Below are 24086 nucleotides of genomic sequence, written 5' to 3'. Positions count from 1 at the left end.
TTTGCTTCTTCATACTCGCCAGTGATCTGATTACTTTGGTGATCATGCATTGCAGTTAAGTACTTAAATATATGCTGACCTTCTTTACTGAATGACCTAAGAAGAAGAGCTCTTTTTTCTGATAAAAGGAAATTCTACCCCATTCAGCGCCTTTAAATAGTTCTCGAAAGTTTTGATCGAATCCTCCCATTCAACTGGAGGATTTCCAGAAAGAATAAAAAAACTAGGTGGTATAACAATGCTTTGATTAAAACTTTTTTTTTTCTTATAAGTGAGGGTTTTAGTTACAAAGTTACCACAGTTCATACAGAGTTAAGCAGAAAGTCTCTGTAAATGTAGGCAAGTCCACTTGGTGGTGCAGAAGTGAAGAAAAATAAAAGAGGCTAGAGTGTCTGAGCAGACAAAGCAACTCAGTGGTCAGATTCTAGGAGTGAGGAGGAGTGGAAGAAAACATCAGGAATTGTATGGTGAGTATCTGAAGAGTTAAAGAATTGATGTGATCTTTAAATGGTTTCTTTGCTGTATAGTTGTATACGATGTCTGAGGGCATGAGGGCAAAACAAATCAGTACAACGGTGGCACATGAGGTTCGCTGGAAGCGGAGTGAGTGCACACAGCTAAGTGAGTGTGTATGGGCAATCGAGCGTATAGACTCATGCTGATTATACTTGGGTGGTTGAAAACAAAGAAATAACAGTGCCAAGTGGCTCAACCATGAAAACAATACTTGCTGTGGGGTGAAAATGCCAATAGATGTAGGCTGGAAGTATGTTAAGCAGAAATCTTCATACATCTGTACTTGTTTTAGATGAGATAGCAATTGAGAGCGTTGTCATCAGGATTAGGCTGCTTGGTTGCCTGGCCAGCTAGTCGCCAAAATGTCTGGTGATTAAAGGCAGGATGCATGCAGATCTTGACAGAAGAAATGGTTTATCCAGCAGCAACACCCTGTGACACACAGTAACTGCCACTAAAACATTCCAAAGAATATGAATAGAACACCATTCACAGCATTCTTATACATAGCTAACATTCCATAGCAACCATCAAATCTTTTGCTTTCCCTTTGTAGAGACATCACAAATTATCTGAATATTCCTTAGTGAGATGCCATGGTCAGCCAAAAGAATATATTGGATCTGTAGGAAAAGAATCTTCTGGTTGGGGACCTTGGTCATTTTCCATTTCCTGAGGTTAAAGAGAATGATCAGAGGTGTTATTCTCTGGACATTTAAAATCACTCAATGATGGGTCCCTGAATGTCGAAGATAGAGACCCTCTATGCTAATCACCCAACACTGAACGTCTGAAGTTGAGGGTGAAAGTGACACAGGTCTAAACAACGGGGTCCTGGACATTGACTGTGAATTCAACAGTGACTAGAACCTTGACCTTGAAGTTGTCAATGGCCAGAATCAATGTAAGCTGGGAATAACCCTGGCAGCACTGACAACTTTAGGTTTGGCTTGGCAGGTTAGGTCTCTGTAAGATCTACTGTATCTAAAAAACAGAGATTAGGCTTTGGGTCATTCTCCTTCAGTTAGTTGCTCATTTGGGTCACCCACCCTTTAGGTATTGCTTCAATGCGCGTCTTGGATCAACAAAGGAAGTGGTTCTATTGCAATGCATGAAAGTTTGTTTTAGATATGGAGAGTACACTCAAAATTCACTTTTTGTCATGTTCAGCCATTTATCTCACACCTGTGTTCTAAACAGAAATAAACAATTTTTCTTTGAGTTTTTTGTTTGCAAAAGACATTTTTAAATGCTTCTGCCAGGTCTCAAGTGCAAACCTGACTGACATAGAAACCGGAATCTTTGGCTCAGGCATCCTGCTCTCAAAGACAAAACACACAATCTCCCACTAAGCTCCCTATTTACTGCATTTACAAGACTTGTAGTGCTTTATTGTCCAGGATGGGTCAGGCAAAACGTCTTTTAACAAATATATTCTAAACAAATGGCTAAAGAGCTGTTCAATGTAGAGTAAAAACGTACTTGTTGTCAAAAAGGGCAACCAGTTTGACAGCAAAAATCAGAGAGAATAACAGTTGTTAAGGGAAAAAGAAAACGTGGACCATCTCTCCACAATATTGCATTTAGAAGTCAGACACCTAAAACATTCTGAGATACTATAGGCAACTTCAAAAGACATATTTTTGAACAAAATAATATAAAACGACAAATACCTGGAATCATAAATACTTATTTCAAAGAGGTGAAAAAAAACCTAGATTATATATGCCACTGAACTGCATTGTATGATTTAAAGCATTACATAATAAACACAAAATGGGGTAGGAGGAATGCTTTCAAATAGCCCTACCAATGACAGTCGCTCAGATTAGCATTCCAACCCATCAATTTTCAACTACTCTTCTGCTTTAGACAAAGGCCCAACTTATACAAATCAGTAGCAACCCTCCTCCTCATGGGAGCAGTCGGTTACGAACTGCCTATCAAGGACCCCTCGAGAAGGGATCACACACAACCCCAGACCAGTTTCTGATTTATTAGGCCTCATCTGTAAGATATAGCTTGTATCTTGTTGCACAACAAACAAAGGACCCGGATCACTGACATAATATCGACTACAAAAATATAGACTTACAAAAATATCGATGCCAAAATATAGAATACCAAAATATCGAAGTCCTATCTCCAAACAGGAAATTACAAAAATATCGAATCCAAAATATCGTTGTAAATAATATAGTTAGTCAAAATATCGAATTTTTTAAATGTTTTAAAAGTAATGTTAAATTAATGAAATAATACATATAATTAACTGACACATACTTAAAAATACTTAAATAACAGTAAAATTAATGAATAATTAAAGTAAGTAAAAAAAACAATTAATACATATATCTTAACGTGATATTAATTAAAAATATTCAATATTTTCTGTGTAGGATAGCGGGCGCGTAAAATTTACTATTACCACTCCAGTAAGTGCAATAGTAGGGAAAGCATTGGATAGCGGGAGGGTAAAAATTACTATTCCCACTCCAGAGAATGCAACAGTAGGGAAAGCGTTGGATAGCGGGAGGGTAAAAATTACTATTCCCACTCCAGAGAGTGCAATAATAAGGAAAACATTGGATAGCGTAGGGGTAAAAATTACTATTCACACTCCAGAGAGTGCAACAGTAGGGAAAGCGTTGGATAGCGGGAGGGTAACATTTACTATTCCCACTCCAGTGAGTGCAACAGTAGGGAAAGCGTTGGATAGCGTAGGGGTAAAAATTACTATTCCCACTCCAGAGAGTGCAACAGTAGGGAAAACGTTGGATAGCGGGAGGGTAACATTTACTATTCCCACTCCAGTGAGTGCAACAGTAGGGAAAACGTTGGATAGCGTAGGGGTAAAAATTACTATTCCCACTCCAGAGAGTGCAACAGTAGGGAAAGCGTTGGATAGCGGGAAGGTAAAAAATACTATTCCCACTCCAGAGAGTGCAACAGTAGGGAAAGCGGTGGATAGCGGGAGGGTAACATTTACTATTCCCACTCCAGTGAGTGCAACAGTAGGGAAAGCGTTGGATAGCGGGAGGGTAACATTTACTATTCCCACTCCAGTGAGTGCAACAGTAGGGAAAGCGTTGGATAGCGTAGGGGTAAAAATTACTATTCCCACTCCGAGAGTGCAACAGTAGGGAAAGCGTTGGATAGCGGGAGTGTCAAATTTACTATTCCCACTCCAGTGACTGCAACAGTAGGGAAAGCGTTGGATAGCGTTAGGGTAAAAATTACTATTCCCACTCCAGAGAGTGCAACAGTAGGGAAATCATTGGATAGCGTAGGGGTAAAAATTACTATTCACACTCCAGAGAGTGCAACAGTAGGGAAAGCGTTGGATAGGGGGAGGGTCAAATTTACTATTCCCACTCCAGTGACTGCAACAGTAGGGAAAGCGTTGGATAGCGGTAGGGTAAAAATTACTATTCCCACTCCAGAGAGTGCAACAGTAGGGAAAGCGTTGGATAGCGTAGGGGTAAAAATTACTATTCCCACTCCAGAGAGTGCAACAGTAGGGAAAGGGTTGGATAGCGGGAGGGTCAAATTTACTATTCCCACTCCAGTGAGTGCAACACTAGAGAAAGCGTTGGATAGCGGTAGGGTAAAAATTACTATTCCCACTCCAGAGAATGCAACAGTAGGGAAAGTGTTGGATAGCGGGAGGGTAAAAATTTCTATTCACACTCCAGAGAGTGCAATAATAGGGAAAGCATTGGATAGCGTAGGGGTAAAAATTACTATTCCCACTCACGTAAGTGCAATAGTAGAGAAAATAATAAATGTATTTTTTTTAAAAATAATTAATTATTAATACAAAAACAAGTATTACAATTAATTACCAATCACACAAGAATTGATTATTTATAAATACCAATACATTTTTGTTTAATTAATTAACTATTAATAATTAATTAACAAACAATTGTTTTTCAATAACAAACATTAATAAATGCAAATAATACCAATTAATAATTAATTTATAATATATTAATTACGGATATACACAAATTATTTAAATAATTATTTTTTTCCAATTATATTACTTCCCACCATATTCCCCTATAAACACAATACCCGCTACAAATATTAATTGAATACAATTAACATAATTATCAATTAAACTATTAATACAAATTAATTACCAATTAATACTAATTATTTACCAATTAATAATTAATCAACAACCAATTAATTTGCAATACCAATTAATAATTAACTAATAACAATTAAATTACTTCCCACCCTATTCCCCTATAAACCCACAACCCGCTACAGAAGTAAAACGCAAAATTAAATTAAAGATATATTAATTAACAATATACACAAATAAATTAAATAATTATTTATTTACAATTATATTACTTCCCACCATATTCCCCTATAAACACACTGCCCGCTACAAATATTAAATGAATACAATTAACATAATTATCAATTAAACAATTAATACAAATTAATTACCAATTAATACTAATTATTTACCAATTAATAATTCATCAACAACCAATTAATTTCAATACCAATTAATAATTAACTAATAACAAATAAATTACTTCCCACCCTATTCCCCTATAAACCCACAACCCGCTACAGAAGTAAAACGCAAAATTAAATTAAATATAATTAATAATTCCTATAAATTATTATTTAATAATCTATAATTAAATTACTTCCCACCCTATTCCCCTATAAACCCACAACCCGCTACAGAAGTAAAACGGAAAATTAAATTAAAAATAATTAATAATTCCTATAAATTATTATTTAATGTACTATAATTAAATTACTTCCCACCCTACTCCCCTATAAACCCACTACCCGCTACGGAATTAAATTACAAAAAAATAAAAAAACATAAAATTCATTAATTTAAAAATATCCTAACATACATTCCAGTATTAATCCATACTTTTAACACATATACTAACACTTAAAACACTATAAAAAATTCGATATTTTTAACAACTTTATTATGACTGTCGATATTACTTACTTCTATATTATTGCAATCGATATTTCTTACCTGTTTTTCGATATCCTTCACCACTATATTTTTGCAAGGCGATATTCTGTCCATTCGATATTAAAAACTCGATATTCTGGCTACTCGATATTTTTTTTTCGATATTATGTCTAGTTACCAAAGGACCCATGTCTGGGCATACCCAAAGCCACTTAGGGAGTTACATAATGGCAGTTCAGGGTGGACTGTTGCCATGAGGAGCAGGGTCAGTACTGACTAGCCTAAAGAGATCTAGAGGAGATTGCAAGCATTGTTTCCAAACACCTTTTGTGTTAGTAGATAACGGCTTAAGTGGCCATGAGTATGCCAGATGTGGGGCCCTTGCTGCCTGTGCTGTAGGATCCGTGCTTCCCCTCACTGATGCGGCCTTAAAAGTCCATAAACGGTCTGGAGGTGCTTGTGTTGCCTTCTGGGTGGGCTTTGCCTATTAATTTGGGATAGATTGATCTCATGAGGAGCGGGGTCAGTAATTATTTGCATAAGGCAGAATTGCCTAGAGTGGCACAGTGGACAAAAATCAATGGGCTGGGATGCTACCCAGAGCAGTTTCTAGTGGTTAGAGTATTTACGAGCATTGTTTGATTGATTCTAGAGTGACCACATGTGATTTTCGAGCGACCAGACTGTGATTGTTCTCTACTTTGCTTTATATACATATGTCTCTTTTTTCTCTTTCTCATTTTTAAAATATGAACTTAAAATAGATTGAACAGCACAATTCAAATTAGATATTTAATAAAAGTTGGAGCCAGATACAAATATGAAGAACCCATGATAAATAATATGGAATTTTGCTTACATTCAAGTGCCTCTGTAAAAACATTTGTGTGTTTTCTATTCATTTTCAATCATACTGATAAAATTGAACCTTGGACCTATGTCATTGTGGCAAGGATGCCTTTTGAGATAGGGGCCTATTGGTAGGGCTGGCCATTGTGTGTAATAAAGGTAGGGGCATGCCAATTGGTGTTGTGTATTAATTCTGTTATAGGAAATGCATATGAAACACGTGAAGAAGATAGTGGATATTCTACCATAGACTGTATTTGAAAAACATAGGTGCTGCATTCATCTTTCATTGAAGCAAATAGAAGTTGAAGGTCATTAAGTACAGTTAATGAAGAATTCTAAAGATCAAATTACATTATAACATTTTCTCCAAGAAAGGTGTGTCTGCTTTGGGTGCATAGGTAAATGTCAATGCTTTGATGCTCTCAAATAGTGACAGTTTTATCCCCTTTGCTCTCAGAATGGCCTATGACTTTCCCTATCAGATAACAAGATTTTCTTCAAATACTATAATTGATTTTTAGGTCTACCACCTATACCCTTTACCCCGTGTTTCCCCAAGCCTCAAGTCCCCCGATGTGCGTGACAAATTTCATTTACCATCATCCTTCTGCACAGGAAGCAACATCACTGGATTTGCCATCGTCCAAATGCACCAGAAGTAACAGTTATGGTTTCCTGCCAAAACCATCGTTAAAAGAAGCCAAGCAAGAGTGCTTCATTTCCCATCATGCATGTGCACAGGAAGATACATCACTTCACTTCCCATCACCCATCTGCCCAAGAAGTGGCATCACTGCATTTCCCATAAAATATCTGCACAGGAAGTGACATCACTAGTTTCATGCCCACCATTCCCTGCACTCATTCCACCAGAACCTTCTTAATGGCAGCTGCAGTGCAGACCTGCAGCAGATACACACAGCGGGTGCAGGCAGAAGCTCCAGAGTAGCACCAAAGGCAAACATGTCTGCACCCACCCACACCTAGATCATGCCAAGCACCAGGAACCATGGTCATTCCCTTACCCACTGTTACCATACCGCTCTCCTCCATGGTCTCAACCACGGCCGTGGCTGCCTGCACTGCTGCCATACCACACAATATGGACACATGAGCCTTCTGCAAATTCTCATGCATTCTCCCACACCCTACTCTCATCACAGCACCCAGCAAACCACTCGCTCACAGTTCGTCAAGCCAGCTACCTACTCATGCTCACACAGACCATTCACTGTCCACAGAAAATGCTACACTCTCATGCATGCGCATCAAGGCCTGCTTACTCACCAAACATGCCACGATATAGGACCTACTGCACAACCACGATCCGGACCTGCTCTTCAACATGGAAACATGGCTAAACCCAGCCTCTGCACTAGACCTCGCTACAGCCAACCCTGCTGGCTGCAAGATAACCAGACAAGACCGTCAGCATAAGCCCGGAGATGAAGTCACTATCTGATTTAAAGATGCCTTCAGGTGCACTACCTTCGTGAACGTGGTGCACAGAAAGTCACATCACTGCACTTCCCACCACCCATCTGCACAGGAAATGGCATCACTGGATTACCCATCAAATATCTTCAGTTAGTGACTTTACTAGTTTTGCGCCCACCTCCTCCTGCACTCATTCCCCCAGAATCCACTTAATGAGCTTTTATGCAGACCTGAAGATGACACACACTGCGGGACACAGTTGGACCCAATTTTCTACTCAATTAGCAACATCACAGTTGATAAGCCAGCAGCTATGACCTGGACAGACCACACCCTCCTCAGTTTCAGCATACCAATCCCACACCACCACAGTCCTACCACGACTGGACCCTCCCAATGCAGTTGCACAAGCATCAGAAAAGAGGAGTGAGCTTCAGCCCTCTCCACTCACCGGACTGAGCACACCAGCACTTGCAGAAAGCCATCAAAAAGCTCAACAGCTGGATCACTACATGTGCTTATGCACTAGTTCCCCTCAAGCACACCCCAACAGCAAGAGCCCGACCACAGACCAGCTGGTATACAGAGGAACTCCTGCTGATAAAACACCACTTTAAACAATTGGAGCGCAAACGGAGAACAAGTCAAGACACCACAGATAAAGACAAGTTTAAATATGTCCTAAGATGCTTGCACCAGCAGATATGGAACACCAAGTGTTCTTGCAGATCACCTTGACGTGGGCTCTAACAGCATCAAGAAAATTTCCACCATCATCAAAAATGTCCCCATGCCTCCTGGTCTATTGTTAATCGTGCTGCAAAAAGAAGGAGGGTAAGCAGTCTGCCCCTGGGAGTAGTATAAGAGTAGACTGAATTCTCTCCTGCCTCCCCCAGTAAGAGCACTCACTAGTGGGTCCAGTGGCAGTGTCACTGAACAAATTTGGACGATTTGTTGGAAAAGCGCTTTACCTAGAGACATTGCCACCATACGTGGAAATATGTGCCCTGGGCTCCACAGCCCCTCCAACAGATATCAGATATACCTATCCTGACGTGAGGTCATACCAGAGTAAAATACCATGTAGAGAGAATTTTGTAAGAATTAGCTTTATGTTCAAACAAATGGAGGTCTTAGCTGCCCAGATGTCATCTAATCATGGGACGCCTAAATCCCGCTCCCATCATGTCTGATAGGCATGTTTTTGTGGTGAGGAAAGTCCACAGAGGACCTTGTAAAGACGGGTGATGCCCTTCCTCGTGGACCTATGGGTAAACAGATGTTCCAGAGAGGTTTTAGGCTTACTACGTTTGTCCGGCACTGTCTGTGTGTTTGCCCAGTGGAGAAGTTAATTAGGATGAATCAGCCGCTGCTGTCCAAACAAGCCTGTCTATAGAGCTCCCCTTGCAATAAAAGTCCCCTAGTAAGGGGGGTGCCCCCTCCCCAGATCTTAAAATTAATATCCATCATACTCGGTGGGGATTCAGGGTTCCCTGTGATGGGAAATAGCGGGGAGGGGTATGCGGTGGCTATAAAGTCTGTTCCAATGTTTCAGGTGGGTGGCAGTTGAGTAAAGTGGTGGCTGCAATGCTGGGAAGCTGCCAGAGGTCTCACCTACATGACATAATTTAAGGGACAGGTGGAGCAGCTTTGTTCAAGAAGTACCCAAGATTTAATATAGGAAAGGTGATGCCAATCCAAGGCGGCTGGAGTTGAGAGGCATGGACGTAAAATTCTATGTTGGGAAAGCCCAACCCCCATCATTGTTCGCTTATAAAGGGTAGCCATAGGTACTCTGGGTGTAGAGTTTGACCAAACTAATTGAATCAGCTGTATTTGGCTTTGGAGTATAGTCTCTCTGGGGATCCACAGAGGCAGAGTGTGGGCTATTTACAGTAGTCGAGGCAGATAATTCATTTTAATGCTGTTGATGTGACCCAGCTATAAGATCTCGAGCCTAGCCCGGTGGTATACATCTTTGAGTAGGGCCTTGAGTATAGGTGGTATGTTGTAGTCATAGAGTGTGCAGGTGGAATTTATGAAAAGGATCCCAAGATAGCACAGGTAGGCGGCATCCCATGACAAGCTAGTGGCTGCAAGCAAGACCCGAGAAGCATTGGCAGGGTCTGCCACTCACAAGCCCATGGACTTCGCATAGTTAATGCAGACATTAGAAGCAGACGCAACCTGTTTCAACTCATCTAAAAGGTGTGGCAGTGATGTGGTGGGCCATGTCAGAAAGCATAGGATATCATCGGCAAAAAGTGCTAGCTTGTAGTGTTCATCATCAACTTTAACCCCTCAGATCTCTGAATTAGATTCTATATGGCAAATGAGGGGTTCCATGGAGAGCGCAAATATGAGTAGTGACCGGGTGAACCCCTGCCTGATGCCCATTTGAAGAGGAATACAGACAGAGAAGGTGCAGTTAACTAGAATGCAAGTCTTCGGGCTGCATAGTTGGCTAGCATGTAGGCTGTCATATGTGGGCCCAGCCAAGTCTTTGAGAGGACTGCAGAAGAAACTGCCGGTTGACCGGCTCAAAAGCCTTTTCTGTGTCTAGCGAGGGAAGGATAGTCGTGGTTTTGGTGCATTCTTCTACCTCCACAACATTTACCACTAATCGTATCAGGGTGTCAGCTGATGAAGGTTGATCCCAGTATAGAGTGGTGTAGTAGGACGTAAAAAGATAAAAACATTCAGGAGTGTATGTGTGGGGTATGCCTGCATCATCTTTGTTAGAGGAGATATGGTTTCTCATCTGTTTCTGTCGCAATGTATATGCTAACAATCTATTTGCTCTGAGAGTTTAATCTCCCTTTTCGTAATATTTCTGATTAATGTAAAGCAGCTTCCCAGCCGCATCAGTCATATACAGCTGCTCCAGCTCTCTGCAAATGTCTCAGACCTCCCTACAGACTCTATTCAAGCCAGTTGCTTTGTGTTGGGCCTCAAGCCAGGATAATTGGGCTTTCCTTGTCTGCCATTTTAGTCTCTGCCAATTTAGTGAATGTGGACATGTGTTTTATCAGTTATTTCATCAACACTGCTTTGGCCACGTCCCACAGAGTAGCACACAACATTTCTCCAGTATCATTCTCATTGACATCGAACTCTAGACATTTCCGTATTGAATCTCTCAGTTCCAGATCTTGAATGGCTATCTCATTAATATACCAGGTGGGGGCCACATGTTGCAGGGGGATGGCAACATTTAATATTAGGAATTCCGGGGTGTGATCAGACAGAGTTTGGGTATCAACGGTGGCTGATAGAATTCATGGTCGGAGTGGTTGGGGAATTACGAAAAAGTTGATTTGTGTATGAGTTTTATGAACGTTGAAGTAGAAAGTATAGCCTCTCTCTCCATCATGTGTCTCCCTCCAGATGTCTAGTAAGTATAAGTCTAAAAAACGTTGGTTTAAGGACGGATATATGGGTATGAGATATAACGTGACACAGAACGGTCGACTGTGGAATTCAGGACTGTGGTGAAGTTCCTCCCCAATAAACTTAAGTCCTCTTTAGCAAGGTTTTTTGTCAGTGGTAATGTTGAGCTATAGAATTTATCTATAGGATCATTGGGGCCATAGGTGGAGAAAAGCGTAACTATGTAGGAGCCCACTCTGACCCTCGATCAATGGTTAAGGACAAACCTCCCCTAAACAAAAGAGTCACCCATTTGGTCTAGTCGCATGGAATTGAAGTCGGTACCAATATGATTGGAGCCTCTTAGTGTCAGAAGGGAGGAGGTGTCTGTCCTGTATCATAAAAAAAACCTACATCCTTATGTAGAGCCATTTTAAGAACCCCTTCCTTTTCTTTGCGGGGTTCAACCCTTGAATACTCAGTGAGGCTATGTTGAGTTGGTGCATTACTTAAAGGATGGAATTGTTGCCCTATTGTTACCAGCGTCATTATTTGTGTGGTAAGCCCCACTGAGAGTAGTGTATCCAACAATCCCCTGCGAGCACCCTGTAGCCATGTCATGGTTGCTGTAAAAAGACATATGCACCCTGGAGAAGTCCAGAAGATACAAAAAAAACAACATCAGAACAAAAACCAAACAATAGCAAGGAATCAAAGCTACAAACAAGGAAAAAATATGAAATAGAGGCTAAGCAGTATTCATCGCCTGATTCAAGGAGCAGCCCCTGAGGTAGACCAGGGGCCCCCGCCCCACCACTTGGTCGACATTGTAAAGGATATGGTTGGAGGGCTGTGGTATCCAGGCAGCAGCCACCACCATACGGGCGAGCAATTGCGGCACATTAGCCCCAGTGGGGGGAGAGGTGGTGATGCTGGATGCTAGGCCACCGCTCCCCAGGGAATTCCTGCAAAATCACCACCCTCCAAGGAGGTCTCCAAAAGGAGTTTCCACAACCCCTTCAGTCACTTTCTGCCAAAGGCCAGTCTACTCTTCTGTCACACCAGCGGGAAGTTGCCTTGGGTGTCTTTTGGGTCACCCTCCGCTGGGTCTGCTGCCATCTGGTCACTTTTGGGGAACTCAAGTGATTGAAGGGTCTCTGCCCATCGTCGGACAGGGGGCAGTACGTAATAAATCTTGTGCCGTGTCTGGTGTCTGTGCGGTGACCTGCTTGTTGTCTATAGTGAAGATAAGGCGCAGCAGTAAACCCCAGTGGTAAAAGATCATCCTCTTACATAAATGCAGGAGCACCTCTTTGAAGTTGTGCCACTTTGCCCAAGTTTGGACCAATAGTTCCTAGAACAGGGTAATGGTGACACCTCTAAAGGTAATGGGAGGGCGTGTCCGCAGATGGCGGACGGCTGAGACGCTCTCTCTGGTCTCTCTGTACCGCCGCCACCACAGCACCATTTTTCCGGCCCAGAAGCCCCCTTCCAGTTGCTCTCACTGGGGCCCTGTTCCTCCAAAGAGACAAGGAAACAATTTTTAGCGGTGCCCCGGCTGTGTATTGAGACCGACAATGCAGACGCTGAGGGATCTGTGGTGCGGACAGGACATAGCGGCCACTGCGTGAGTCTGCGGCCGGTGCCCCGCCGAACCTGGAGCCGGCCCCCACCCCATTGACAAGCAATGGTGGGCAAGCCCAGAGGCCCAGGACAAAGTGATTGAGGGCCCCCCGGCACTGAAGCAGGGCTAAAAAAAGAAGTCTCCAGTGACACGCTCTGATCCCAGAGTGGGCTCCGAGGTGAGGAGAGCAGGGTGGGCACCAAGGGAGTGGCCAGGCCCCCCCCCCTTTTCACAGAGACATAAAGGAAGCCACGGGGGCATGGGTGAGAGCCCCCAGGAGTGCGGAGACGGGCCTGCATCGCATGCCACCCGGTGAGGCCTGTGCTGGCTGAAACAGGCCTGAGGGTGAGCCTGGAGCTGTGGGTGTGCATCCCCTCATTGGCGTAGCGATATCCTCCCTACTTGTACGGCCCAAAGGAGGGATTGCAGACCTCGGCGGCAGACGGTGCCTGGCTCTTCTCAGTGTGGCAAATGTGTGAGCAGGGGCTGATCTAATTAGTCCTTGAGACAGTATTACAGGGCTGTGTGAGCCTGCCAGGGACCGGACACATGTGCAGAAGGACCAGAACAGTCTCCCTTACCTAAAACCCTTGATGAGGAGACACATCCCCAGCCATGTAGTACTGCATCGGCCCCACTACGTAGCACTAGGTAGAGGAAACTGGAAAAGTGCAGCATCCACAATATCTCCCCTTCTGGACATCATCTCTGGAGTCCTTGAGGCCCTGCGCCAACATTCTGGGCCTCCTCCACAGGAACCACTACAAACCACTGTGGTGTTGAAGGGTATGCATCTCCCCCTCCCCCTGCCTAGGAGCTGTAGCTGAGGGCAACTACCAGGGGCACTGGGGCCCGACCCCTCCGTGGAGGTGCAGCCTAGAGCCCACCTACCTTGATCCACAGGAGAGGGGACAGAGCACCTCACGGAGATTGCATCTCGATTCTCCCCCGAGGAAAACAAGAGGCTACACCCCACTCCTCACCACCAGGACCTTTGGACAGCAGGCGCAGGCAGTTCTGCTACATGTCGTCAATCTGAGAAAAGAAAGACCACTCCCTCCAGTAAATGTCTGGTAAGCAAAGAGGGGCGACAACGGATGAGAAGCACCCAGGAGCAGTGGGCGAGCCTAAGACAGATGCAGTGTATGGAGATGGACACGTCACAAAGTCTTTTCTGGAGGCACTGTTCACGTCACTTAGAGGTGGAGGCACTGTTCACGTCACTTAGAGGCGATCTCCAGGCCATGAAGACAAAGCTGGCATCAGACTTACATGAGATCCGCAGCGATCTGGATGAAATAGGAGACAGAGTGGCAGCAATGGAGGACTGCAAAATGACCAGGGGAGAAGAGATGGAATGGCTCCAACAAGAGGTTCTCCATCTTAAGGAACAGCACCTGGACCTACAGGCACACAACGAAGCCTTAGAAAAACGATCATGCAGGAATAACATCTTCATACGGGTAGTGCCAGCGCTGGTGGAAGGGGCAAGTCTCCGAACCTGTCACAGCACTCTTTCTACATATACTGGGCTGCCTGTAGGAATCATCACTGCAGATCGACTGGGTACACATGATGGGACCTCCTAGACCAGTAAAGAACCCGCCTGCGGACATTTTGGCGTGTGTCAACAATTTTAAAAAAAAGGAGGCCATCCTGAAGAAAGCAAGAGGGTCCCACACCCTCCAGTTTCGAGGGCACTCGCTGGTGCTCTACCAGGACCTCACCCGGTTCACCCTCCAAAAATGCAAGGATTTATCGCCCAGTCACTGAGCACCTGCGAAAGCTAGGCATAACCTACTCCTGGGGCCATCCTTTCAGGATTATCTTTCATTACAGGGTAGTGCTGCGCTAGCTGTGATCCTACAAGGAAGCTTGTACCTTGCTCTATATCGATGACCACGATGAAGCTCAGATGCCGGTCCATTCCCAGGATTGCAGGTGACAAAGGAAGCCGGACTGTAAACATGTCAAAGGCACCTTTAGTATTATGAAGCCGGATCCAGACACCATATCCAAGGAACATCAGTCTGTCCTGCAAGCACTCTTGGGCGAATCTACTCTCTCAGAAGCTGCTACAGGTTAGAATGGTGGCGTCGGAAGGACCAGGGTGTTAGAGGACTGCTTTTTCCCATTGCCTTGTCTTGACTGTAACCACGAGTCCCCAAAATTCCCACCCGGATTCCGGCAGTAGACGCCGTTGAATGTTGCCCCCTGGCAACTCTGATGAGTTATTTTCTCTGTTATCATGTTTTTTTTCTGGGGTCTTTCCTGTCCTCTTGCTATTTTCTCTCCTCCGCACCACTGTTGCCACCTAAGTCGATGCGGCGGTCCCCAGCCATGCCCCCTTACTCTTGCACATAGTGTACCCTATAGGTATCTCATATGGGGCAGCAGTACGCATACGATCCAGACCCATGACATATAATGCAAGACCTTTGCGTTTGTTTAAATGTTCGGGGCCTGAACAACGCCGTGAAACATGCAGCGGTTCTCTCTTTCCTGGAACAGTCAGAGTGGAGCATATGTTCATTACAAGAGACACACCTTTTGGCCACTGATATTCCCCGTATGCGCTCCCTCTGTCCCAGTGAAAAAAAATGGGGTCACCATTCTTTTGGCTCAAAGTTCCATGGCAAACCTATCTCCACATTCCTTGATATCAAAGGGAGAGTGCTGGTGACCAGACTACAATGGGGCACCCTCACCCTCACTCTAGTCAATACATATGCACCCAAAGACAGACAAGAACCTTTCATCGCTAATACCCTGGCAACTATTCTCACTTCCCCTGACTCGACCATTCTGGTGGGGGGGACCGCAATTTGGTTATGGATCCTGTATTAGATCGCTCTAATCAGCGCTCCTCCCAGTCTGGTACCTTTACAACTGCCGGCCTGAAGTGGCTTGCTGACGGGGCGCTCTGTGACACCTTCACCCGACTGCGAGAGACTATACATATTATTCAGCGACCCAAAAATCTTACGCCAGAATTGATCACTTCATCACATCCCCCGCCCTTACAGCCAATGTCAGAGAGGCGAGCATAGAACCGTGATCGTTTTCAGACCATGCCCGATCGCATTAAACAACACAAATGAACATTACGCAACCCCGGGCCTTGCTCTGGCGCCTACAAGACGCTATGCTTTAATCCACGCAGACTATCGAGGCAATTCGCATGATGATAGGAGAATACCTTCGACACAATGACAAGAATGAGACCTGTCCATCCTCCCTATGAGAGGTGCTTAAGCTCGTACTTAGGGGTGAGCTATTCGCTATCACAGCGGCTGAAAACAGGCTTCACCAAGAAAAAGGACGTCTCCTATAGCAGGTGGTCTCGGAACTTTAGATCATCCACAAATGCACAGGGGACCCTAGGGTGTGGAGGGAGCTTAAAAAGCAGCAGCTTCTCCTCAGGTGCCTGGAATAGGACCAGGTGGAGTACATCCTACTACAACTCAGGCACAAATTCTATATCAGTGGAGACAAATGCGGCCGAATGCTGGCTCATAAGCTACACGGCAAGACAATGGCCGGGGTCGTGGCTCCGTTGGCACCTGCAATGGGATAGAAGTCCACACGGACTTAGAGATAGCTGAGGCCTTCAAGGATTTCTACTGCATGCTATATGCAGGCCTAGACATCCCAACTGACGATGCAGAGGCCTATCTATGGGAAATTTCTTTGACAGTCCTCCCTCCCTCCGGAACTCGCGACACAGCTCAACCAACATATACATATAGATGAGGTAGTAGCAGCTATTGCTCGCCTTAAACCCTCTAAAGCACAGGGCCTAATGGTTACACTCAGCTATTTTACAAAACTTTCTGTCAAGAATTAGCTCCATTTTGACTCGGTTGTGTAACTCCTTCCCAGTATCCAGCTTCCTTACAGATTCTATGCTTATGGACTCCATCTCTGTGATCCTAAAGCCACAGAAGGACCCCAAGGACTATAGGGCCTACAAGCCCATACCGCTGCTTAACACTGATGCCAAACTCTTCTCAGGCATTCTTGCGGCCCGACTAAACCCCATTATGCCAGGGCTGATAGACCCCAACCAAGCGGGCTTTATGCAGAGGAGACAGTGTGGAGACAACACAAAATGCCTCATTCAACTCACTGACCTAATCCAGCGACCGCAAAAGGAAGCTATCCTCCTCTCCATCCTCACAGAAAAAGGCGTTTTATCGCATCCACTGGCCCTACTTATTAACCACTCTCTGCCGGTTTGGGTTTGGTGACAGATTTATAGCTGGAATATGCCACATACAAAGCGCCCCCAGAACCTTGGTCCATGTAAACGGGTCATCCTCCTCTATGTTCCCAATTGCTAGAGGAACCCACTAAGGCTGTCACCTCTCTTCACTCTTATTTGCACTATACATGGTGCCCATGGTTCAGAGAGTCAGGGACAACACCCTGGTCTCCGGGATCCGCATGGGGGCTGACACACAGCCGGGTCTGGTGGCGCAGTGGACAAATGCATCCACTGTAGGGGCCTGTATTTCGACCTCATGGTCACAGGTTCTAATCCCGGCGGGTCCACTCAGCCTTTCAACCATCTGAGGCCGATAAAATGAGTACCATTGAGTTGGGTAACAATATACATCTGTTAGTCAGCGCCTTGAGACTTTCGGGTGATACGTGCGCTATACAAAAGTACATGTTATGTTATGTTATTAGTCTTTACACTGATTATATCATCCTGTCCTTAACAGAGCCGTCCACTTTGCTCCCATTCTTGATGGATAAGAAAAAAGCATACAGCGAAGTTTCAGGGTTTAAGGTCAACCTACAGAAATCCCAGACACTGAACTTCTCAGTTGCCCAGCAACATTGCAAAAGCAGTTCCCCTTTCAATGGGCAGAGGAGACAATACCATTTCTAGGCATCTCTTTAGCATCTACCCCAGCGAAGACCCTGGCAGCCAACTATGGCCCCCTGCTTGGCCAGACAAACAAGACACTCTCATCCTGGGGTAGTTTGGGGCTGTCCTGGTCCGGACGTGTGGCAGCGGTTAAAATGACAATACTCCCTCGCATCCTTTTTATATTCCAAACTATACCGCTAACCCCATCACTGTTGATCCTTCATAACCTCCAATTCCCCATCAATCAGTTTGTAAGGAATGGCAAGAAACCACGTCTCAATCAACAACAACTTATCCGACCTAAGGTAGAAGGTGACCTAGCACTCCCCCGATCCTGAGATACTTTCAGGCCGCACAACTATTATAAGTCGTGGAATCGAATTGCCTGCTCTCAGAGAAGCACTGGTCCTTTATGCACCAGACCATCGCAGGAGCTAATATATGGAGGGAGGTCTGGCTACCCCGTAAGCATAGAGCCTGGGAGCTATACTCATCACCGGTGACAGCCACAACCATGAAAGTATGGGATGCGATGGCTCTTAAGTATGGTCTCACAACATTCCCCTCGCCAATGACACCGATCACTGACAATCCTGACTTCCCTCCGGGGATGGAGAGATCAGGGCTGCAAACGCATAGGCTCACTTTTTGATCCACAGGAGATCATCCCTTTCAATCAGATACAGCAGGACTATGACTTACCAGAGACCAATCTGCTTTACTACGCTCAGGTTAGACACTGGATATCCTCCCCGGGTTATGAACACAGTACCTCCCACCCCTAACCTGATTTGAGAAATGGTTAATATGCTCAGACAGGGACAAACTTCTTATCTCAGACATTTATGCTCTCCTCTCTGATGATGCAAGTGCCTCCAACACCAAGGGCCAGCTCCGATGGGAAGAAGAAATTGGGCGCCCCCTTACAAAGAATGGGAGGACATATTTTATAGGGCGCACCACACAGCACATGACACGTCAGGCACAGAAGCTGTATTTAAACTCCCTTCCTATTGGTACCTAACCCCTGAAAGACTCCATAGATGGCAAAGAGGATGCTCTGAAAAGTGATGGTGGGACTATGGGCAAATGGGTTCTCTCCTCCACCTAATGTGGCACTGTCCCAAACTGACCTGATAATGGGATTGGGTCCTGTCCAGAATTGACAGCACATTAGACACGTCCACTCCCTGCTTTCCTGCATATACGATTCTGGGCTTGCCCAACCCCCTGCCATTCCTCCTGCCTTCAATCAGAGGGAGACAAATGGCGTTAGCCCTAAATGCCGCCAGGCAAGCAATTCTTGCACAGTGGGAAACAGAGCAAATCCCAGACCAGATTTTGTGGCTGCATATATTATGGGTGGCCCTGGCAACTGAACGTATGTCTATGGTGGCGTACAACAATGCGTCACAATACCCGGAGTTGTGGGCCCCGTTTATTAAAATCTTAGTGATTTTCTGTAACTAACATGTCCAAAATACTTACAAATTCCATGGGTACTCCCGAAGGGGGTCACAATGAGATCCTAGGCTGTTCCTTACGAGGCTGACTACCCCGGGATTTCTCATAACCCTGGTCATGGGAGCTGCATCCCGGTAACCCAGATGCGGAGGGGATGGGGTGGGGTGGAGGGAGGGGGACAAGTTGGTCTTTCTTTAGGTTTGCTTCTCTCCTACTGTTACTTTTCTCCTTCTTTCCTTCTCTCGTTTTACTGTTAAGGAGTTGGTTTCAAAATCCGCACAACGCTGCCGGCCCCTGGGTTGCAGGTGCAAAGCTGTGTATCATCTTATGCACTACTAAGCTCTGCCAGCCAAAGGATGTAGGCAGCTAGCTGTGTTGAGTCTGGCGGTATTCAATAAAAAGCATTGTTCCATAATGGTAATGGAATTTAGCTTCGTGGTTGAGTGCAAGATTTTTTACTTGACTTTGTAAAAGTGGGCCCTGGTAAGTTCATCTGCTGTAAGGTGATTTCATTGCTGGTAGGAGGAGAAAACACAATGTGCATTATCTAGAGTGAGGTCTGTATACATGGTGTCCTGAAGTATGTGTTGAAACCAGGCTTGTACATGGCCCTCGAGCCCAGCATTCGAGATGATGGCGCTTATGCCAAGGATCTGGATATTAATGCAGCTGGATTGGTTTTCATAATCCTCCAAGGCATTGGAAAGGTCCTGCTGTTGAGATTCCAGTGCTGAGGCCCTTTAGGCTATATTATCCTGATCATGCTGTGCCACCGTTGCCTCCACCACCTCCCGATGATTCTCAACTCCTTTCAACAAATGGTCAAGCTATGTGAGGACTTTTGTGAAGTTTTCATTTATAGCTGCAATGTCCTTCCTCATGCATTGCAAGAGAGATTGAATGTCCCCCTTTTTTTCAGGTGATGAGAAATCATCCTTGGGGGCACCATCCCCTGATGGTACATCTTTTGCAGTTTCAGCCAAGCAACTAGATTTGGCAGCTTTTAGATTGTTCAGCAGGTCCTTAATCATGAAATCCCTCAGGGGATTGCCCGTGGGGAGAGGACTCTCTCGAGGTCTCGGCCGATATCTATGTGAGCGCCGCAGAGGTTTTAATTCACCACAGCCCTGCCCCAAGTAGGCCTCTCTGCCTCGGCGGAGATTCAGGATGGGGGCGAGGCAAGAGTACTCAGGCTCAGCCTCCCACCACAAGCTCATCCATAGCCGTACAGGTCTCCACCCCAGGCGTACCACGACCGCACCCTTACCGGCACAGTTACCTCTGCGGTTGGCATGGAATCTTCTGACAGTTCTGCTTTGGTTCCCCACAGTCTCAACCAATGTTCCCTCTAATTTTTTGTGAGGTCTCTGTGCGCTCCAGCCACAGCAATGTGCGCCAAGAACCCGACCGCGTGTGTGGGTGTAGCGACAGAGGTTCTGACACTGGAGTTCCTGTTTGATTGTGCAGATAAATGACCTAGGTACTGGAACGGAGGAGGCCTGTTTGATGGGGCAGGCAGGGCCGGACTGGGAACCCAAAGTAAGGCTGGCAATTTTGCCACACTGGCTCCCACCAGAGGTGGGGTGAAGGGGGGGGGGGGGCAAGTGTCAAGCACTACTGCTTAAACCCAGTCCCCAGCACTGGTGCTTTTGTTACTGAGGGCCCAAATTGCAGCATCGCTGCAAAACTGCCCCCAGTAACACAACTGGCCCCCACTGCTCCATAACTGACCCCCAGCCTTCCAGGCAAACGCCTGATGCCTGCTAAGGCTAGTCCAGCCAGGGGGATGGCCTTCGTATTGGTGACTGGCGTACAATGGTTGTGTCATGTTTGAAATGAGAAAGTGCAGTGCAGAGCATATGCAACCACGACAAAGCTACACTAATAAATATATTAGGAAAACGGGGCAACCGGCCTCATTCCACAGTGCCAGTGAACCTCTTCTTTACTAACTAACTACACAGTGGCAGCTCAGGGACATCTTAAGGACTTTGAGCGCCCTCGGTCAAACGTATTTTGAGGGCCTCTGTGCAGATCAGCTTTGAATTTATGATCCAGTTTAATCTTTCTCATGTCCTTTTGGCCAGATCACAAACAGTGCACAGACACACTGGTTCAAATTCCAAATGTGTTTATAGTTAAAATTCAGGGATAGTGATGTATTTTTCCAATATTGTAACACAGTAGAAGCCTACTAATACTACTGCAAATAATCACTGTGACATCCTCCCATTTCTCATATCCGAGATCTTGTTTAAATCTAAAATAAACATTTGTTATGGATGCTGCATGAAACAAAACCACATTTGTAAAAAAAATTCTATAACACATTCTCACACATTACCCAGATTAAATAAATGAAAGGAGAATGCTATTTGCAATAATATGTTTAAGAATTATTCAAGGTCATCAGAGCAAGATTCTGCAGAACAGAGCTGGCTCTACCAAGGCGAGGGTTACTCCACTCTTTAAAACTGATAATCATAGTTCACTTATACGCTCTGAAGATGGTTTCTTGGATACGCAGGGGAGGAATGTAAAGCACACGTCATGCTTTTGGACTTTCTGCATTTCTTCTCTTAAAGGAGCTCGGCTGCAGGCTGATTGTGGGCAATTGTGAAAATATTTATGTTAATGGCAGCGCATGACGGTGCTGCAATTAACAGGAATATTTTCACAATGGTCCACAAACGGCCCCCAGCTGCGCTCCATTAAAAAGGAAAAACAGCAAGTGCAGGAGCGACCACAAGCCGGAAATTACCATTTTTCACGCCGCTTCTGTTCTAAAAGCGGCGGCGCAAATGCTCTCCTGAGGTGTGCTGTGGATGCGCGCTCTACACGCAGCACTGCGCGCTCGGGGGATCCGACGTGGGCGCGCGAACGGGCGTGCACGTTGCTGGGAACACTGGTCTCAACCACTGTGACCGACAACCGCAACCTCTGCAAAACTGATTATGCAGTGGTACCGGGATGCCTGACCTGGGAACTCAGGCAACGCCCGCCCCCTTGGGTCCCCGACTCGGCCACGCCCTGTTTGCTTTTCTGATGAATTTTGGGCTTAATTAAATTGAGAGTTGTGCCTTGCAGCATAACACCTCCTCCAAAAACACCACAACATGCACCTGTTAAGATTTCCTTTGTTTATCGTTGGGGAAAATATTTTCTCCATTGGAAAACACTGGCACTTACATCAGATGAATTTTACTTACTTCTACTCGTGCCAGGAATAAATCTCATATCCAGAGTGGAAATATACATATTCTCTCGCAGTTTTATTTAGCATGAACTTGGACCATTGGCATAACAGTTCTTTGCATGAGCACCAGATTACATTACGCAAGGTTACACAATGTCGGATTAATTGTTTTACCTTTTTTTACGTATGGGAAAATTAAATAATTTGCACAGAATAACAGGATGTAGAACCAATGCTGGGACTCCAACCTGGTCCCCCAGTGCCAAAGCTTTGGTGATTAGGCCATATCTGTTCCATTATAATATAATACTATATTATTCTAAAACATTCATGCCAATAGTTTGTGAATATCCAAAAAAGCACAAGTTTATGGGTATTCATCTACTCAAGCAGGTGTTACCATTTCCTGCCATTGTTAGCAGATTTAAGGTGATGTTTCTGCCATCTCTTTAGGTCAAGAAGGGCGACTCAACTGAAGAAGCTACTTCTGAAAAGGATTGAGCAGTTTCTCCATTCCAGTCTTAATAGAGAATCACATCTTAAATCCTTTATGGCACCCGAAAGTTTTATTGCTGTCGCATAGATATTCAGGTCCAATTAGATGGATGACTTTGAAACTTATGCAAGCCAGTGGACACTACACCTAAAGAACAGTACCTCATATGGCATTAACAGTGTGAAATAAACATTACTCCTGTTAACAAACATCTAGGAAAAACTGCTTCTCAAGTAGAATCACTACATTGGCCACTAGGCGTGCTGAACAGAGTATCCAGCAATCTAACACATTGTAGATGTACCTATTATTAATTTGAGTGTAAAATAAATACAGATTTCTATAAATGTACACAAATATTGAGTGAGGATATACATTTTCAGGAGAAACTTACATTTGCACACTCCAACTTCATACCTAGGCTTGTCAGCTGAGTAGTCGCAGTAGAGTCCTTTGTGGGAGTCACAGACATCTGCTTCATTGCAGGCATCTCCTGACTGTTTGGCACACGTTTTACAGCATCCACAGCCATCCTTGACCAGGCTCACCCCAGGCGGGCACGTGGGTTTACGCGGACATTTGCAGGGCCAATGACAGTACTCTCTGCGCTGGTGTTCTGAAGCTGGTTCTGAAGACTGTCCTCTCGGTTTTAATGCTGCATTCTTACTTCCCTGTGCCCTGTAGAAGACCTTACACAGAGTTTGACTCTTTGAGAATGTGCATATCTAAGAAACCTAGATCAGTATGCAAAAAGCATAACATAGCATTTGTAAATTGCTCTTGTACAAATGAAAACAAGAAAACTCTTCCTAAAAAAGAACATTTTCATTATACACATAGTAAGAAGATATCATGATATCATGTATATGAGTAGTTAAAAGGCTTAATTTTCTTAACAAAAGTATTTATTTTGCCTGCCATCATATTATTTTATATAGTCAACAAAGTTACAAATTTAGACCCTGTTCACAAAGGTAACTTACACTTTTGAGTGAGTTTACTGTTCTGTGTAAGTTTACTACTTTTAGTACTACAAACGTTGCTACAAAGTGCTATTCACAAACTGTTCTTTTGTAGTAACTTCCACTTTGAAATAAGTTTACTACTTTTCGGTATTCACAAAATGCACTTTTGTACTAACTCACACTTTTGTAGTAAGTTCCTACCTCCGTCATTTTCATTTGAGAGTTTTGCAATTCCAGTGGTTGACAATGTGTAGTGCTGACTTACTACAAAAGTGCATTTTTTTAATACTGAACAGTAGTAAACTTATTTCAAAGTGGA

The 24086-nt window shown here is 44.6% G+C and overlaps 1 protein-coding gene across 2 annotated transcripts in view; it reads right to left on the bottom strand.

The window, feature by feature from the left end:
- CCN6 (cellular communication network factor 6) overlaps positions 1-24086 on the bottom strand; it is a 185436-nt gene that overhangs the window by 102738 nt on the left and 58612 nt on the right. Inside the window, exon 2 of one of the 2 annotated variants that reach the window (XM_085609264.1) lies at positions 23220-23491. In XM_085609264.1, the coding sequence (XP_085465390.1) occupies positions 23220-23334 (115 nt within the window). In that variant the 5' untranslated portion in view covers positions 23335-23491. Of the gene's footprint in view, positions 1-23196; positions 23492-24086 lie in introns of both variants that reach the window. The other variant, XM_085609263.1, reaches the window with a different exon arrangement.

The sequence above is a fragment of the Triturus cristatus genome, chromosome 6 (genome assembly GCF_964204655.1).
Source record: "Triturus cristatus chromosome 6, aTriCri1.1, whole genome shotgun sequence".
Lineage (NCBI taxonomy): Eukaryota > Metazoa > Chordata > Amphibia > Caudata > Salamandridae > Triturus > Triturus cristatus.
This window is presented reverse-complemented; position numbering and strand designations above follow the sequence as displayed.